At 32.1% G+C, this 20588-nt stretch overlaps 1 protein-coding gene across 1 annotated transcript; it reads left to right on the plus strand.

Annotated features, from left to right (window-relative positions):
* The first annotated feature begins 9196 nt into the window (after positions 1 to 9196).
* LOC145632693 (protein FAR1-RELATED SEQUENCE 5-like) lies at positions 9197 to 10767 on the plus strand. The gene is made up of 3 exons (XM_081685039.1): positions 9197 to 9311; positions 9840 to 10195; positions 10333 to 10767. Exons 1-3 carry the CDS (start codon positions 9197 to 9199, stop codon positions 10765 to 10767), a joined length of 906 nt encoding a protein of 301 aa, XP_081541165.1.
* The last annotated feature ends 9821 nt before the right edge of the window (positions 10768 to 20588 follow it).

Consider the following 20588-nt stretch of genomic DNA (forward strand, 5'->3'; position numbering starts at 1 on the left):
TATGAATTTTTGTTGTTTATCAATCAAGATTTTATGTATTCGAATTATTGGGAATGAGGAAATAATTTTTTTTTTTTATTTTTTTATTTTTATTTTTTTTTTATTTATTTATTTATTTTTTTTACCTCAAACCTAAATTCGAATTAAATGATAATTGTTTCTTGATTGAGTTTAATTTAGTGGTTGGTGTTAGTTGATTAGAATAAGAGGAAGCTAAGTGTTTCAACCCAACCTATATAGCAACCAGTTTTATCATCAAGAAAGTATGGTAACAAGAACAATTTTAGTAATGGAATTATTTGAACAAGGTAGTAAGGCAAGCTTGACAGATTGCCAAGGAGGCAAGGATGATATAACCACCAACAATCCCATAGTGGGAAAAGGGTGAAACAAGATGGTGTTAAGAAGTGAAAACTATATATATATATACCAAAGGGAGATCAATTCCTGAAGTTTTGACGGTTGAGTTAAAGAGTTATACAAGTTGTTTAAAAACAATTTGTGTCTTGAGAATTTGAGAGTGAATAAAAGTTTGTATGGTAAGTATTGGAGAGAGTTGATTTTTACCATGTTAGTGGGAACGAACAAGTTATGAATACATCCGATCTTATTTGGAGATGTTTGAGATAACAAACCCAAAATAAGTTTTACCAGTTTTTCATGCAGATAGAAAGAAAAGATAGTGAGGTTTAATTAAGTGGAAATGAAAAGATTACTTGGTTTCGAGAAGTACTCCAAGTTGTTAAGATCTCTCGGTATTCAAGAAAATGATATTGCTTTAAACTTAAGGGAATGAATTGAAGGATGGCGAACTATGAGTTTAAGGGTGGTTTTCAAGACATAAAGTCTTTGGGAGTTTGATTGAATTGAATTATAAATAATCAATTCATATATTAGCTAAAAGAAAGGTGAGATCAAAAATAAAGATAAGGAATCAAATCAAGAAAGAAGGTAGGCGAAAGTTCAACAAAATGGCTAAAGAGCTTTAAATGAATATTTTGGAAATGATAAAAATTTTGAAAGCGACTTGAGTAACTCTTGAAACTTAAGGAAATTTGAATTATGAAGACGCTGTATACTTGAAAGTGTCGAGAATATTGAACTATGGATGTAAAAATATCATAAAGGAGAAAGAGTTTATGACAAGATTTATGAATTTGATTGAGATGTGTTGAAATAACTTGAGTAAGGATTGTATATGAGGTGATTGAAGTTGAGATTATTTAGGGGTCACGAGATTTATTCAAGGCATGCTAGAAGAAAGATTATGGATTTAATTGGAGGAAAGATGTAAGCATTGGAAATATAAGCAAGGATATAAAGGTTAAGTGAAGTTGGAGGTATTATATGGACATATTTGCGTGTGGAGAAAGGGTTAATGTTGCATTGCTTAAAGGGGGTTGAAAGATACTATTGAAGTCATTGAAAGAAGGTTACATTACCCTGGAGAGCGCATGTAATTGTTAAAGAAAGGGATGGAAGTGTTTGTAAAGTGCCTATGGGGGATCGATCAATGTGACAAAGAAGTATAATTATCCTTTGCTTTAAAACGACGATTTGTTTGATCAAATGAAAGGAGCAAATATAATTTCGAGATTAGACTTGAGGATAGAACTACTAAGTAAAAATATTCGAAAGAGGATATTTAGAATTTGGCGCTTATGACAAGGTTTGGACGATTCGAGTTTTCATTTTTGCCTTTTGGGATAATGAATCACCTATAATTTCCATGGACTTATGGAATTCAGTGTTTTCATTGAAGGTATTTTGGTGAATTTTAAGAATGGGAAGGAAAGACGATGTGAACATCTGTAATAAAACGTGTTGATGCTTAGAAAGAAGCAAATGCACGCAAGTTTTTCCCGAGTGTGAGTTGTGATTGAGAAAGGACCATTTTGGGAAACCTTGCGATAAGAGGAAAAGTTGATGTAACAGGGATAGAAGCGGTGAATTATGGACCCCGTGATAAAACAATTGTAGTTGAGGTTTAAGTTGGACAACGGTGTGGAAGATTTTGATAGATTCGAAAGGATTATTAACAAGTGAATGCCCTGGCGAAGAATAATTGGAAGTTCATGGAAAGTAATAAGTGTGAAATAACTTTGTATAAATTAATGATTATTTGTGAATGAATTTTAAAGTTTAAAGTTTGAGATAGACTCTCACACATAAGGATTTAAATATGTAACAAGAAATTATTGGAGTTGATAAAGGACCGTGGAAGAGACATTCAATGTCATTGAAAGGGAAGCAATGTATTGGGAAAATACGTTGCTAATAATGTTAAAGTTAAGGAGGAATAAGGAAATTAATATCCTCGAAAGTGTTGGAAAAGGAAAGTTAAAAAAATGTTGGGGTAACTACAACATGAGACCAACAATATTCGAGGAAATGAAGAAAAAAAAATCAAGTAGAGAGTGTGAAGTTGATCGAATTTGTAAGAGGGTATGTCATTTTAATATTCATGGAGATAAAAGCCTGAGTATACTTTGTAAGAGTAAGAAGTTTAAAGGAAATATAACGGAAGGAAAGTGAAATACAACCAGGAAAGGACAAGCTGCAAAAATGATTTGGTAAAGGTGTATTGAGGGTTTAGAGTGATTAATTTATTCGGATTGTGGTGGATAGATTGTCTCAGTCCGCAATGTTTAAAACCCGATGAAGGAGACTTCGAAGATGGAGCAACATGCGAAAGCTTACATCAAATTCGTTGTGAGATTACATGAAGTTCCTGAAAATATCATGTCAGATAAAAATTCCTAGTTTTTTTCAAAATCCTAGAAGGAGGTATACAGGAGAACTTTGGTTATAAATTGGAGACGATTACAACCTCCACCCATTGGTATAATAGCGAAATAATATTTGACAGGGGAATTTATGCAGAAAACAAGCGCATTCAATTTCAGAAAAGGATGTAACAAAGTCACCATACAAGCCAGCATTGGTATGGCAACATTTTGAGGTTGGAATAAAAGAACCATGAAAGTTCACTATGTTGGGGAACATTAGTGACCGAACTAAGAAAAGTATACATGAATGGATTTGATCTGAGTAGTGCAAGTTAAACAACGGACAAGGCACAAGTGTTATTGAAAGTGTAACCCATAAGACAAAAGATGAATTTTGGTAAGAAAGAAAATTTGAGCCAAAGTATATAGAAATATATATGAATTTGCATAGAATTGGTAAAGTGGCAAATAACTTGGCATATTATCGGACCTTGGTAAAGTATAAGACAATTTTCATAAGTCATTGTGAAAGAACATTAACTAAAGGTATGAGTTGCAAAGAGATCTATTGAGTTCAGCCAATTTGATCATGAAAAAGCTAGACAAATCAAAGTTTTGAATATCAAAGTGCTTCATACTTTTACTAGAGGATGGGTGAAAGATAGTATAGATGAAAATTGATTATTTTTGGTATAATGAGTAAGGAATTAATAAGAGTTTTAGTTCGCAACAAAGAATGCATACAGAGAATTGTTATGACCTTACCAAGGATGGAATGAGAAAAGATCAACATGATTCTAAAGTTGAGTTAAGTGGAGTTACGGGGGCGTAACTCGTTTTCTTTAAGGGGGTATAGTGCGATAGAATTACGCGCTTTTTCCTTAATTTTGGCATTTTAAAGTGCTTTTTCGTCAGTTTTACACTGATTTAGTTGATAAGTTTGATTATTTTACACACTAAGATGTGTAAGTTTATTACCAATTGATTCTTACACTAATGCTAGTGTGAGTTTGTTAGATAGTCTAATAGTTTACACATTATTTTGTGTAAGTTTGTTAGTAAAGTTGTTATCTTACACATTATTTTGTGTAAGTAGGTCAGCAAGTTGGTTACTTTACACACTAGTTTGTGTATGAATGAATAGATGAGGTAGAAAGGAAGTATCACAAAAGTACAACAACTAAAAGTATTAAGAAAAGTTTTTGAGATTTTAAGTATTTATTTGCCTTTAAACGAGTTTTTAAAGTTTTCGTAACTAAGTTTCGAGGACGAAACTTCTTTTAAGGGGGGTAGAATGTAATACCCCATATTTTTATAAAGTATTTAAGTATTAATAAAATGTATTGTCAAGGGCTTAATTAAATATTTTAAAGGGTTAAAGTATTTTAAATATAAAGTTTTATAAAAGTAAAATAAGTTTTGGGCCAAACGTTTATTAATTATTGGAAAATGTAAATTATTTCTACATACTCTTATTGGAATAACCCATTCCAAAACCTATAACTTAAGCCCTATCCCATAACTCAAGCCCACATTTTTATAAGCCCAAATTTAACCCTACACTCTCTACTCTATAAATACCCCATGAATCCCAAAAAATTTCCCACACAAAAAAAGGAGACTTAATTCGGGAATTGTTGTAGTGTAATCGGCTATTTAAGGGCTTATTTGAGGTACGTTCGCGTACTTAGCATATTTTGATGATGTAGAATCATGCTAGGCTTTATTTCAATCAATTAAAAATAGTATCTTGCTAAGGTTTATGTATGGAATTGTGAATTAATGGTGTTGGTGATTGAATTGTGAAGTATGAATTATTTGTGATGGTTTATGGATTGGAAAATTATATTTTGGGCATGTCGTGTTTGAACCACACTTTTATTTATGGCATGTTAGAATGCATGATTAATTAAACTACATGTTTAATTATGTTAGGAATATTGAAAATGAATTTTATTATGGTTCAAATAATTTTTATTGATGCTTTAAGCATGAGGAATGAGCTATATAAGTGTCTATGTACACGTGGAATAAATTGTATGTTGGTGCCTTTGTGCACTTAAGGTGTTTTAAACACCGAGGGATAGGATTTTTGGCGCTTTATGCGTTTAAGGTGTCTTTGATACTGAGGTAGAATTAAAAGGGATTCAACATTAAATAATATGTGGTCACTAATTATTCAAGAATTAAATTGGTATGTTTGGTTGATTGAATAATTATTGTTGATTGATTTATTATGCTTTGAGAGTCATCACCAAGCCCAATAACATGTAAATAACGTAAAGTGAAAGAGATTACGCACCAAAACTCTTGGAACGTATATACCTTGAGTATGAACAATGGGGGGAGTTATGGGGTTTTGTATTTAACCATAACTTCTAATGGAGTACAGGACACTGTACATTCCTTTTTATTTATTATTATGCGCAGGAATTCCGCCACCTTTGAGTGGTTTTGTCGCTGGCACGATTAGCTTCCGTGTCAGTTAACCTCAATTTATTTGGGGGAGGGATAGTTGGAAACCCGTTTGATGCGTAATCAACGCTAAATAAATTATTTAGTGTCTAGTTAAAGAGTCTTGTTGAATGTGGTGTGTGCTTGTTCACAGGTGCATTGAGGTAAGGGTGTGTTGATAGGTGAAAGCATGTTAGTGTGTTTATTTACGCTTATGTACTCAGCTTTGCTGATTGTGTGTGTTTTGGCCTTGTCTTTACTTTGGCCCTACGACGACCCATTTTCTAATGGCGAGTAGTGGGGACAAGTAGAGAGGAGGTTTTCAGGTGATGAAGCATATTCATGATGGGCATGATTGAAGAGCGAATCATGCTTAGTTTCCATAGGACTATGATGTGATTTATTGCTTTATTGATTATATTATCATTATGCTTGTGAGACTAACGCAAAGGTTTTCACGTTTCATTTGGTTTTGTCAAGGGCCTACAATGGTTCCAAGTTGTAGGTTGTTTTTGTTTGACTTTACTTTCGTTTGGTTTGGTTTGTTTTGGATGGTTTTAAGGATAGTCTTCCGCTGTGTATCTTTGATAATTGCCTTAGCCGTTTTCACGGTGGCGGTAATATCTTAGATATTCCTATTTAAATTTTTAAACAGGGCAAAACATGTATTTTAAAAGAAAGGAATTTCTAGGGTGTTACAGCTACATCATGAATAAACTGTTAGTAACTTCAATAAAAATATAAATCAAATGAAAATTAAATTAAATTATTGTAGATTTGATTTGGTCCAAACCCTCAGTTAATTATACCTTTCACGCCTTGGTTTAAGGACGGAACCTCGGGTTAAGTATGAACTCCTTGGACTGCTTAGGGGAAGTATTATGGAAGAATAGGGTGGCTAATATTTAGGCTAAAGAGGGAGAAAAGCATTATTTTGTGACCAAGAATGTTGATGATTGAAAAAGGGGAGATATGACCTCTATTTATAGAGGGAAAAAAAAGGGTCGAAAAAACAAGATAAGATCCGAATTAAATCGGAATAAAACTCGATAGACTGCAGTTTTGCGGTTTTTATTTTTATCATATCGTTTGATCTAAAAATAAGAATAAGATAAATAAGATATCGTTGGAAAGCTCTTGAAGTCTAATTTAAAACCCAATTAGAATCAGATTAAAATAATTTGTAGAATAAAAGATATGGCCGAAATAGTGAGACGGTGTCAGTTTTGGATAGAGTTTGACATTTTATTCATATCTTTTCCGTTATAGCTCGGAATTGATATTATAATATATCATGGGAAATATAATTTCAAGAGCTATCCAACCATATAAAATTTGGATAAAAAATATGAGACAAAAAAAATCATACCTGACTATCTTTGAACGTCTTTCAATTTGGATAGAAATAGGATTTTCAAAAAGAAAAGTTTTATTCAATTTCAAATCTTTAATCTTATCTTTTCAAAAATGATAATTAAGATCTTTTAGAAAATAGTAGAAGCTTCTAATTAATCCTAATTGGTTTAGGAATTGGATTAAATAATTTGGACCCTCCACATGATCATTGGGTCGTAGGTAAGGTGCGCTTAGGTTCGGTTTGGGCTCAATTTAATATTTTTGCCATTAATTATTCGTTATAACTCGGATTTGGGCCTATAATATATCGTTGGAAAGCTTTTTTAAATCCCCATCCAACTATTCAATCATTTAACCCAGATAATGGACAAAAATAAACTATACTAAACGTTTTATAAAAAGGACACAAAATGAATTATTTTAAAGGACATAAAATGAATTATTTTGGGTTTAAAGGCACGAAAAGTGGAAGATAAGTTATGGTTTGGGGAAATGATCTAGGAATTGGGTTGATTTATAAAATGGAAATATGGATTTAAGCACTCTAAAGATTAAATACTCAAGCCGACCAATAATGGCGGTGAAAGGTTGTTCATCATCGGGTTTGGTTTTGGGGAGACATTTTTAAGTGTCTACACTAACTAATTTTGTATCAATAATATATTTTAAAATTTGATGTATAGATTAAAAATTTATCTTAAAATTCAGTAAACAAACCAGGCATCACACGGGACACTAATCTAGTAGTTTAATAAAAATGTAAGTGGGTCCTTTTAATATATTTGTTTATTATAGAAAAGATGCTCTTTGTATTACTTTATTGCTAAAAAACTAAGTGGGGCTAGATGTTATGAAAAGGAGGAGAGTGATCTATTTTTTTTAATTATTTCTTAAAAAGCAGTGGGCCCATAGAGTGTAAAGAAAAATATTTAATTTTATGACATTGGTCCCTTTTCAAAATTGGTAATGTGTCAAGTATTGTAGGACGACCAAAAATGAAAAGTGTGTCAAGTATAAGAGACGAAGGGAGTATACTACTATTTTCTTTATTGCTTATGTGTCTGTACGTCAACTACTCCTCAACTTCACATTGATACGTCTAGAGAACGAAGGTATTAAAATCCTTGATCACACCTCTTGTAATTTTTTTTTTTTTTCGAAAACAAGTCAAGCAAACTTGTGTACATCGAGGAAGTGGTAATGCAGCATTGTTTATCCCAGTGATTGGTAATAGTCAAGTAAGGAAGAATCATTAATTTTATTTCGATACTATTGAGCATGAGGAGAGAGAAGATAAAATAATATTAATAATAAATAAAAGTTAAGTTTTTTTGGAGAGAGAAATGCCATGACCAGGTCATGACTATGACCTTTGGCAAAAGGTGGACAAAGAATTAGAATGCGCCACTTGTCTTGCTATATTCAAATGACAATGTTTTTTTTTTTAATTTCTTTTTATATTATTTTTAATATTTTAATACAAGTATAATTAAGAAAACATTTATGATTAGGGCAACCAATAATAGTGTATGGGAATAAATGGGTATGAGAATTGGGCATAAATGAAGTGAAAGAGAGATATGTATTAAATATATGATGATCACCATTGGTTTGGGAAACCAAAGACTTTGCTTACAAGATGCATAACAAATACTTCCTCCGTTTTTTTTGTAGTTGCAATAGTGTGACTTTTACACTATTCATGTGTTTCATTTTGACCAGCTTTGACGATTTAGACATAAATAAAAATATAGTCATGTTGGGATCTTGTTAGATTCGTCTTGATTTGTACAATTTTAATATCCAAATATTATAAATTTTACATATTGGTAGTGAAAGATATTAACGATTCAAAACATGCATCGACAAGTGTGAAAAGAGAGAGAAAGAGAGAGAAAAAAAAAGAGGAAGTACTAAAATAGTATTACAAAGCACATGAAAGAGAGAGGAAAGAGGAGAGAGATAGGTAAGTGGGAATACTTTTAGTTGTAATATATCCGTTTATTTTTTTAAATGCAGCGCTTTTCTTTTACAGATGATTTTTTAAAAATGCATTACCTCAATACTTCCTCTATTTCTTTTCAATGAATTAGTTTGACTTTTGCACTGTTTATATATCATGTTTTGACTTAATTTTTTCTATTATAAAATTAATAAATGTTAATATATGACATATCATTAGATTCATTTTAATGTCTACTTTCATAGTGTAATTTTGTCACAATTTTGTTAATAGTAAATTAAATATATTAATAGTCAAAGTTACATCTTGGCAGATTTGCTGGTCAAATTGATACATTTAAAAAAACAAAGAGAGAATTTAGTACTTTTATACTGAAAGTTTGATAGTACACAAGGGTGCACCATGCTCATGGTGCACTTGCTGAGTTGGCAGGAGTAATTCCCTGAATTTTGTATTACACAAATTAAAAAAAAAAAATTTGAAGATAGTTTTATCACGTGGATTTTGCTGAATTGTTGCCTATTTTATAGCTTTCAATTTTTGCTAATTTTGTCAACTGATATTTTCAAAAAAGATTTAGAGAGAGAAAATCATAGAAATACCAAACTTTTTAGAGAGAGAAAATTATAGAGTAAAAATTACAGAGAGAAATTTGACAATCGATTAATTGAATTCCTTGTAAAAGAAATTAAAAATGGTTTATCAATCTGAATTTCGCCATGATTCTAATGCTAGATTTGTTGATGATGCAAATGATGATGATATCAACAATGAAGGTGATGTCGAGGGTATCGTAAACCTCAATGAAGGTGAATTTTTTAATCGATTTTATTTTGCAGTTGTTAATCCTTAATTTTGATTATTAAATTTAGTTATTATTACTAATTTTAATTTTATTATCTATTTACATCATATTTTTTCAATATTTTTAAGTTTACAGTAATTTGTGTAAGGTTGAAGATGAAGTACTTTGATTATTTAGATATGTTATTTTATATTTGTTATTATATGTCATTGTTGCTGAAATCAATGTTGATTTTATATAATAACGCATGTGCAATTGTTAATTATATATGTACTTTGTAGTACTCTGTATGTACTTTTCTTCAAATAGCATGTTCTTTTTTGAAAACGTCATGTACTTTTGTTGTACTTTGTTTTGTATTTTCTGTAATCAATGTGCCGTTATCAATGTGCATGTCATAAAGAATATTTCAAATATATTAAAGAACATACTCTACATAAAAAAGAACATCATGTTATTATGTAAGAACATCATCTTAATATATATGTATTTTGATCTCATATTTCAAGTTTTACCGAGGCAACTAAATCAGAATTATTTGACAGAATAATCAAGTCTGATGAAGAAGCTTATGATTTGTATAATAGCTATGCATTTAAACATGGTTTTGGTATGCGTAAAGATATGTTGAATCGTAGAGAAGACAAAGATAGGACACCTAGGCATCGCTTTTTGGTGTGTTCTTTTGCTTGCTTTAAGCAAGAGAAGAAGCATGGTGAACAACCAAAAGTTTACCAAAAGAGGAATTTCCGCACAGGTTACAAGGCTCATATACAATTTGATATTGATAAGGTTTCTGGTTTGTATGTCGTGGTCAATCACACTATGGTTCATAATCATAGTACGGTTCCTGTTTCAAAGAGACATTTGATTAGGTCTCATAGGAAGGTAATGGTACAATTTTAAAATTATTGGACGTTAGTATTAACTTTTTTTAAAAACATGTTCTTTAATGCGCAATATATGTTCTTTACCAAAAACATGATGTTCTCTTTTTGAAACAATGTGTTTTTTTGGGTATACAGGTTAATAATGAACAAGTTGTGATGATGAGTAGCTTGACTGAGAGTAGTATACCTGTTGCTGATGCAGTGCGTGTTTTAAAGCATCAAGCTGGTGGAGAGGCAAATCTTTCATTTCTTTATAGAGATGCGTATGATGCTTTATCTCAACATAAGAAAATGAAGTTTGATGGCTGTGATGCAAAGCGGTTGCTTAGCTATTTTAAAGAGAGGAAATCCAGTGAGTATGACTTTTATTATGACTTTGATGTTGATGAAAAAGGTCATTTGCAATCTTTCTTCTTTCGTGATAATAGAATGAAGGTAGATTATGATGCCTTTGGAGATTTATTAGTCCATGATACAATGTACCGTACAAACAAATATGGTATGATTTGTAGACCTTTTGTTGGTATGAATCATCATAACAATAATGCATGTTTGGTATTGGCTTCTTGATCAATGATAAATGGGAGTCATTTGAGTGGCTGTTCAATACTTTTTTGAAATCCATGGGTGGCAAACATCCCGTGACAATAATGACTGACCAAGCTCAAGCAATGGCCAAAGCGATTAAGGTTGTTTTCCCAAATTCCCGACATCGATTATGTACGTGGCATATTGAGGTTGTTGATGAGTGGAGGAGTAGAGAAGGCAGTAATGATTATGATAGTATGACTGAAATCGTCATTTAGTTTGGGTAGATATTGGACTGTTGGAGCATGCTAGGAAGATTTATACTATTCAAATATATTTACATTTTGAAGACAATTTTGTCAATGATGTTCCTTGTACGGCCAAAGTAATAGGATTTGATCATGCATACTGTTGCATTTGATGAATCAACAATTACAGTTGATTGTACTTGCAAATATTTTGGTGAGGTAGGTTTGTTGTGCAAGCACTCACTTCGTGTCTTACACTTAAACAACATTACTTATATCCCGAAGATGGACAAAAGATGCTATGTGCACTAGAGTTGATGACAATGATTTTGCTGAAATGGGTGTCACTCCTTGTAGTGTATGGAAATTGTATAATATTCGTAATTTTATCACACTTGTAGATCGGGCACATAATGACTTGAGTGCTCGAGCAGTCCTTGAGGAAGAAATTGAAGAATGCACTGCTAGGAATAAGCTCTTAATGGGAGAAGATAAAGATGTGCCACCCGAGTCGTAAAAAACGAATGAACAAGATGTTACTCAAGATAAAGGTGATGGCAGTCTATTAGAATCACTAGTATTATTTGCGGAATTGGCCGAAGAACATGGAGGCCTTGAAAAATAACATGGAGGCCTTGAAAGAGAACATGGAGGCATTGTTAAAGAACACGCAGTTCAGGTTGATGTTAAGGATCCTGTCCAAAAAAGGAAAAAGGGTCAAAAGAATACTAGGTGGAAAAGCACACTGGAAAAGGTTTCCAACAAGCTAAAAGGTCAAAAGATAAAGTCATGGAAAAAGAAAAGTGCAATGGGTGTTTCAAAGATGAAACAAAAAGCACAGACTACGATTAAGGTATATATTGTTCTTTATTATATTATATTACATTCTTTTATGGTTACAACTTGTTCATTCATTTTATACATATTGTTCTTTTACTTAAATAATTTTTTTTTTTTTTTTTTTGGGAAGGATTTCCTCCCTGTACCTGATGGATATATTCTGGCACATTCCAACAAATTTGGAGGGTCTTTGGAGTTTTTTGAGCCTGATGACTATTTTGGAGTGAATATTATATGCTCACCAATTAGAGAATAAATGATATGTACTATTTAGTCTACGTTAACATTTATTTCTTCATATTTGTCCTTTTATTTTATTTTTTATTTTTTTTAGGAAATTTTGATTTTTACCACCTTCAAATAACGACTTTGTCGAATTTACCACCTCCAAAAAAAAACATTTACTTTACCACCTCATAAAAAAATTAAACATCAGTTTTACCACCAATCACCTCCAACTAACGGATTCCGTCCAAAAATCCGTTAGTGGGGCCTACCCTGCACACGTGTCGCCATATTATTGGGTAAGTTTAAAATTTTTTTTTTTAAAAAAAATTAAAAAATCCCCATCAAGCAACCGGTGGTTTCTGCCACCGTCGGGACCCCCACTGCCGGACCGGCTACGACCATCCCCACCACCTAACCGTTACGACCAGCCCCCACCACCTAACCGCTACCAGCCACCGTCGAAACCCCAGCCACCGCACCAATTTCGACCTTAAAACCCTAGCCACCACCTAACAGCTACGACCAACCCCACCACCTAACCGCTACCACCGCACACCACAGCCGCGCTGATTATTTCGACCCCCTTTCCACCAATTTCCGACCTCAAAACCCTAGCCACCACCTAATAGCTACGACCAACCCTACCACCTAACTGCTACCACCGCACCGCACACCACAACTGCACCGATTTCTACCTCTTTCCACCAATTTCCGACCTCAAAACCCTAGCCACCACCTAGCAGCTACGTCCAACCCCACCACCATCCAAACCCACACCAGAAACCACCGCCACCCAGACGCGAAACCACCGCGACCCGATACCACCACCACCCAGAAGCAAAACCACCGCAACCCACCCCAGCCAACCTAACCCCAGAACCAACCTAACCCCAGACTAGAAACCACGCCACCCAAACGCGAAACCATCGCGACCCGAAACCACCACCACTTAGACGCGAAACCCACACAAAATTCCGACCAACCGAGGTAGTTGATGTCGTTGCTGGTTGGTTGACATGGAAGATCGGGGAAGATGAAGAAGAAACGTAAAAAATGTGGGCCATACTAACGGATTCATGGACAGAATCCGGTAGTTGGTGGTAAAATCAAAGTTTTGGAAATTTTGGTGGTGGTAAAGTAAATCTTTTTTTTTTGGAGGTGGTAAATTCAATTAAGTGGTTATTTGAAGGTGGTAAAAATCAAAATTTCTTTTTTTTATAAGATCTTATAAATGAGAACACTCTATTTCAGATTAATTTTTTTTAAAACAAGACATATTTTGCATATTAATGGTGATTACTGTGGCCTAAAAAAGACATATTTTGTGTTGGTTTACAAGACATATGTTGCAAAATAATTAAAAAGAATATTGCACTAAAAAAAATCAGATGTTATCAAAAGAACATCAGATGTTATCAAAAGAACAAAATTGTTTATAAAAAGAACATCAGATGTAATCAAAAGAACACAATGTTGTATGAAAAGAACATCAGATGTAATCAAAAGAACATTACATAAAATCAGAAGAACACATGTTGTGTAAAGAACATTGTATATGTACATTCTATTCTTTCTTCAAAATCAATATGCTTCCAAAGTTTATTAGACCCAACTATTCAAAAAATAAACAGTGCTAATTGGTCAACAACATCCAAATTTTCAGAAACAACCATGAGCCAAAAAAAAAAAAAATCTTCATGTTCAAAATTAACACAAATGTGTCTAATCATTCTTAATTGCCTTGAAATATTTCTTGGCCTTCATGCTAAAATCTGCATGGCGCTTGTTCACTTGATCCACAGGAATCTCATATGTGTACTTCATTCTAAGTGCCTTCGATGCATCAAACTGTTTACCCACAAAAAAAAAGAATAAAATTAATGTTTGTTATTTAAAAAAAAAACAAAATATGATTATCTTACATTATCGGCCTTCAAGCCACAATTCCATTTACGCTTCCCGAAGTATGTCTCCATGTGCCGCATTGCGTATATTCCGTAATCAACATTGTTGTCCAACATTCTCCAGGGCATGTCTATCAATTTTATTTCATAGTTGAGGACTTTTTTCCATAACTTCATCCCATGTTGCTTCAGGTAAATTGAGAAGGCATGCCTCTACCAGACACAACGAAAGAATATTAAAGTTAGATAAAAGAACACTATATATTGTAATTAAAAACATTCATTTTTTATAAAAGTTAAAGAACATCCTTACCAACTTCTCTGGAAAGTCATAGTATTTTTTTTGAAAAAGGAACACCCTCTACAAGTGGTCTATCATCCAGAATTTCCACAGCCTTTGATTTTTTTTATGACCATCACATAAAAGTGGTCATGCGCATACACATGGAAAAAGAACTGAAACAGGTAGATAAAAGAACATGTACTTTAAAAAGAAAAACATTGAATATATTGTAAAGAACATGATATAATCGTGAAAGAACAACACATGTATCTAAAAGAACATTTAACGAAATAAGAAGAACATAGTTAAGGAAGTTACTGAACATGTGTAACTAATCTATGAAAAGAACATTTAATAAAATCAGAAGAACATTACTTGAAAATTAAAGAACATTATATGACTTACCATCTGTTATCCTTGAACTGATTATATAATGCAATCAATTAGCCAAAATCTGATAGTCTCTTCGAATTTAACAAATTTAATACCATATGTAGCTTCTTGACTATCATCAACATACGCCTCGCTCACGCGTAACAAGTTTTATGTTTTATAAAAAAAAGGATTAGAATCAAACTAATAATATATCCTAAAAAAAGGGAATAGAATCAATTGAACTACACTTACAATGGCTGCTTTGGGAAGAAAATCCTCCTTTTGTCATCAGTAGAATTTTTTGCATTGAGGATGAGACAAAAAGCATCAACTATATCGTTGTAGATGTATACATTGTTACCCATTGTTTTGACCAATTTTCTTGTCAACATTGCAAATCCATCATCATAAAATAGCTCACTACGTAAAAACAAAAAAAAAATATAAAAAGAAAACAAAAACAAAATATTAAATTAGGATAATAAGGCTAGTTTTTCATCAAGTTCATATGAAAAATCGTAGTTTAGTACAAGGAATAAAATCATACTCTTCATCAAGTTCATCTGAAAAAGCATATTCCAGTAAAGCTTCTTTGAATTCATCTGTGCCTTCTATCAAATGAGAATATTGCACTAGGAAAGGAGACCTGTAAACCAGTCCTAACTTCCTAGCTCTCTTTGTAGGTTCTGGACAAACACTGCAAAATTAATTTTATGTAAAATAACATACATATCATATGAAAGAACAATCATTACTTTAAAAAAACATATAGTTTTATAAAATAGAACATATACCTTTGTTCTTCCACTTTCTCCTTTCCTTTCTATCTTTTTTTTGCAATCTACCTTTTCTGCAGTTGCATCACCAAAAACGCACACATATATAATTAATCATACTATTCAGTATAATAATTATATAAAAAAATTATAATCCATGCATTAAAAAGAACAAAAAACGAAATCATAAAGAACATACAGTTTTTTTTATAGAAGAACATATACCTTTTTTCCTTCTTTTCCTCCTTTCCTTTCTGTCCTTTTTCCTTAACCATCTCTTTTTCAGTTGCATCACTGTAAAAAGCAATAATTATATATATAAAAAAAAATATTTATGAAGTAACAACAATAACCCATAATAATTATAAAGTCTATGTATATATGTATATACCTTTGATTTTCAGCTAGTTTATCTTCTACCACCATCTCAAATTTACCTTCACCCTTGCTTTCATTTGGAACCCTAATTACACTACATCATTAATAGTGAATATAAAAAAAACCATACAGTACATCACATAAAATTAAAAAGAAAATTAAATGAAACCATAAAAAACATTAAATAAAATAACAAAGAACATCACATTCAACCATAGAGAACATTATATGAAAGCAAACAGAACATTACACTATATAGAATATTATAAGACATCATAAAGAACATCATATGACATTACAAAGAACAACTTATGAAGTGATAAAGAACATTTCAGCAATAGTGAATATAAAAAAGAACATTACAACATTAATCTCAATAATACATAAATATTACAGATTTGTATTCCAAATCATTCAAATCTAAGTAAATATACCACACAAATCAGAAATCACATTTAGGATTATTAGTTACCTTGTCTTTTGACCACCTAAAATCTCCTCTGGTGCACTTGATTCCAACTGCTGCTCAGTGAAGACTGAATCAAATTCACCAATGTCAGAAAATTGCTGGCTTCCCAAATTCAGAGGACTTGATGTGCTCAATGCCAGCTTCAGGTCTAGATCACCTATATATTGTGGTGGTGTAGTCAACGGGATAACCACATTAATCACCAATGGCTCTAACTCAGTGGGTTGAGAACCCTCCTCTTCACCTCCTTTTTTCTCTTTCTCCATGGTTGTTCCTTCCACACCAACGTTCTTTACAACATTGTCAATCATCTCACTAAACCAGTCAGATGCAAAGAACTCTGTATCTTGGCTAAGGATGGAACTCCCCTCAACCCTTTGAGAAGGTACATTTGTTTTCACTTCTTCCAACAATTTAAGACCAGAAAGCTTGGACCACATTGTAGTTACATTGTGCAATGTGCGCTATCTCCATCCAATGGTCTGCTATGGAACCTCTCTCCTATTTTCAGAATTTTGGTGAGGTTCACAAAGTTAAAAGCAATTTTTTCTGTTGTTTGACAAAGCAACTGGGTATACTACTGTAAAAGAACATACAACATAAATTAAAAGAACATGCAATAAAATGAAAAAGCACATAAGTGTAACTATTAAAGAACATGCTACATCCATATACATTTAATTAGATGTAAAATAACATAAGTATAACCGATAAAGAGCATGTAATATTTTAAAAAAATAGATAGGTCAATTTACACACTACATGCATTCTATTAGATGAAAAAAAACATAAGATACTTATTAAAGAACAAGGAATTATCTGAAAAAGAACATACACATTCTATTAGATGGAAAAAGAACATAAATATATCTATTAAAGAACATGTGATTATAAGAAAAAGAACATGCAATTATAAGAACAAGAACATGCATTTATATAAAAAGAACATTTAACTTTCTATGCATACCTGCAAATCAGAAGGTTCTTGGTGAGGTTGTTGTTCCTCTTGAACCTGTTGCTGTTGCTTTTGTTGTTCTTCTTGAAACTCTTGTTGTTGCTTTTGTTGTTGCTGTTATTTTTCTTGTTCTTGGTCATGTTGTTGTTGGTCAAGTTGTTGTTCTTGCTGCATTTGTTGATTTTGAAGCTCCTCTCCACCTTCAATAGCTAAAATCTAGGGAGCACCATCTTGGATTTGAATTCTATCCAATAGTGTGCCAAGTCCAAAGCCTAGCTTCCTCTCATTAGCAATTCTTTTTGCTATTTTATCGCTATTCCATTCCTTGATTAGAGGAATTTGCCTAGGCATAATCACATTTTGCCTTTGTAGTCTATCAAAGTAACAAACCTGTTAAGCAAAAACTCAATATGATAAATATAAAATGAGCAACACATACACATACATTCAATGAACATTAGAAAATAATAAAAAGAAGTAATAAATACCATAAGGAATGGTAGTGGGCTAGGAAAGTATCTCTTCAAATCTCCTTGATAGTAAATTGCATTTTCTATCAAGCTTTGTACTGTGTATGAACACCAATCAAAACTTGAAATTTGACAGCTGTCAACAGTTGTGTGCATGAATCTAGCAAAAAAAAAAAAACTATTATAAAGAAGAACATCATATATAATAATAAATAACATAACAGACTTAATAATAAAGCACATATCAATTAAAATAAAGAACATATCATACAATAATAAAATAGAAGAATATATATTATTATAAATTTCATTTCAGGATAAAGATCATTACAATTAAGGATAAAGAACATTATATTTAAATAAAAAGAACATATAGCACAATCAGACAAAAGAACAATATATTTAATGATACAAAACATTATGTTTACTGAAAAAGAACATCACTTTTAACAATAAAGAACATTACTTGAACAAGGGCTGTGGGTTAGACATAGACTTAATGCAGCAATTCACCACCAACAGTAGGAAACTCCTCTTCCATTTATCATCGGGGGGTTAGTTGGTTTTAATAACTCATCAACCAAAGCCACCAATTTTGGAATTTTTCCACCATGATATTCCTTCAATTCGTTCATCACCATCATCAAATCTTCATCCTCATTCGCAGGCTCCACTATTTCTTTACCCCCTAAAGGTAAACCATACACCAAATGGACATCAACAGGTTTGATGTATATTAATCTATTTCTAGCACACACTATACACACCTCATTAGCATCCACGTTCATCACCAATGTGGCATTAAAGTTAGGGGAGCTCCTAGGCATATCAAGGTGTAGTATACCTCCAAATCCCATATCCCTTATAGCCTGCAACTTCTCTTCTTCATTCTTCAACCCCTTTATTAAATTTTGCAAAGGTTGTGTAGTGTGCCTTTGGGTGTTTGAAAATTCTTGATCTTTTCCTCCTTCAACCCCCACATTCACTTCAGCTTCAGTAGTTTTTTTCTCTCTTACAACAAGTCTTTTATCCTTATTATTCTTCCTTGGAATGTCCTTTGACACTTGCACAATTGTACTTGGAGCCTTAGACTGGGAAGCTGATAAAGAAGCACTTCTCCTTAACAGGAAAGTAAGGGTCTCCCATTGGAGCCCTCCTCTTCTTCAATGTTATTTTTTTCCCTTAGATGAACATCTTGGCTGTCTATGTGCTTATCAACTTTCTTCCTATAATTTAAAAAAATGGAAAAAAAAAGAACACATATATGTTTAATGTATATGCCATCACCAATCACAAAGAACATTATATGAAGAGATAAAGAACATTTTAGGTAATCATAAAGAACATTTTAGGAAATCATAAAGAACAGTTCATAAAATGTTCTTATTTGATCATTACCTCATAAAAAACATTTTATGTAATAAAAAAGAACATTTTCTATAATGAAAATAAACATGCAGACTTATAAAAAAGAACATAAAATAGAAATAGAAACCACACACCTTTTTTTAGTAGCAATCTGCTTGAAACGGTAGTATTTCTTATTATTTGAACCTTTCTCCTCCTTTTGTTGTTCATTAATTTCATCTTTCACTTCCAATGGTTGACAATCTACATCCCTATATTATATTTATACAATATTAAAAATTGCACACAGATTATACATAAAAAGAACACACATAAGAAAAAAGGGTATAATTTGTTTGAACAAGTTACACTTAGATGATCAATTTTTACTTAACAAAAAAGAATACATAAAAAAAGAGCATCACATATATGATTGTTAAACACCTTTATACATGCATTACATAAAAAACAGAACACACATACCATATGCAAAAAAAAAAAAAAAAAAAAAAAAAAAGAACAATCAAGTAATAAAATATGACCACACATATATTAAACCAAAAAAGAACAAATATGCCTATTAAAAATAACACAATGCTTTACTTTAGGGAACATCAACATTGAATAGAATGCTACTACTACCTTCGATTTACACATAACACAACGGTTTAGAAAAAGAACATAATACCTTCATATAAAGAACATGCATATAAATAATACTTTATAAATTGACCCTACCATACAGATCTACCATTTTTAATGAAGTAGACAGTACATTGAAGTCCTAAACAAATTAAAAAAAAAAAATAAGAACATATGATAAATATGAAAGAGTACTTCTTTATCTTACTTGGAAGTATCATCTTCTTCTGCTGCTATTTCACTTAGAAGTGCGGGATCCACAATTGGACCAATAACAGGTGGAATGTACGGTTTTTTACCACTATCTAGCAGAAACTGATTTAGAGTAGCATCGTCTTCAACCTCTTCCACTGTGTATGCGTTTTGCGGGTAATTCGTGACTCCAATTTGTTGCTCCCTTACCTTCTCTTGTTCAATACTGTTGTTTCAAAAACCAAAAAAAAAAAAAAGATTACAATCAAACAAAATAAACAAATAAGAAGCGGAAAAAAAAAATCAAATCAAGAACTATAAGGAGGTAGTTCCTCGCCAAAACCTAAAAAAAAAAATAATAATAAAAACAATTGCATGCCAGAAAATTTAACTTACAACTCATTAGAATCAGCCATTATATCAAAATTCTTTAGTTGATTGCACAGATTTTGAATTTTGAAAGGTTAATTCTTGTGAATTTGATCGGTCTTGTAGCTTAGGGTTTAGAAATTTTGAGAATTCTAGAGAGAATATAGTGAGAGAAAGATTTTTTGGGAAATGATATTTACCAAATGATTTTTTTACAATTATTGTGGGCACGTGGGCAGTAACTTCCCAAAAATTACCTCCTTAATTCACGCGTTCTTTGTTTCAAGCGTAATGTTCTTCAAAGTTCACATGTTCTTTGCAGTGTTAACACTAGTAGAAAAATTTAAAATGCCACCGCTTAAAGGCCACCGGTTTTTTAAAACCGGT

This window comes from Chenopodium album, chromosome 5, assembly GCF_948465745.1.
Source record: "Chenopodium album chromosome 5, dcCheAlbu1.1, whole genome shotgun sequence".
Classification (NCBI taxonomy): Eukaryota; Viridiplantae; Streptophyta; class Magnoliopsida; order Caryophyllales; family Amaranthaceae; genus Chenopodium; species Chenopodium album.

What these genes read in the sequence shown, in the direction of transcription:
- LOC145632693 (XM_081685039.1), top strand. Translation starts at nt 9,197, where the DNA reads ATGGTTTATCAATCTGAATTTCGCCATGATTCTAATGCTAGATTTGTT. An exon ending in TATCGTAAACCTCAATGAAG is followed by an intron (nt 9,312 to 9,839) that starts GTGAATTTTTTA and finishes CAACTAAATCAG; the next exon opens with AATTATTTGACAGAATAATC. An exon ending in TGATTAGGTCTCATAGGAAG is followed by an intron (nt 10,196 to 10,332) that starts GTAATGGTACAA and finishes TTGGGTATACAG; the next exon opens with GTTAATAATGAACAAGTTGT.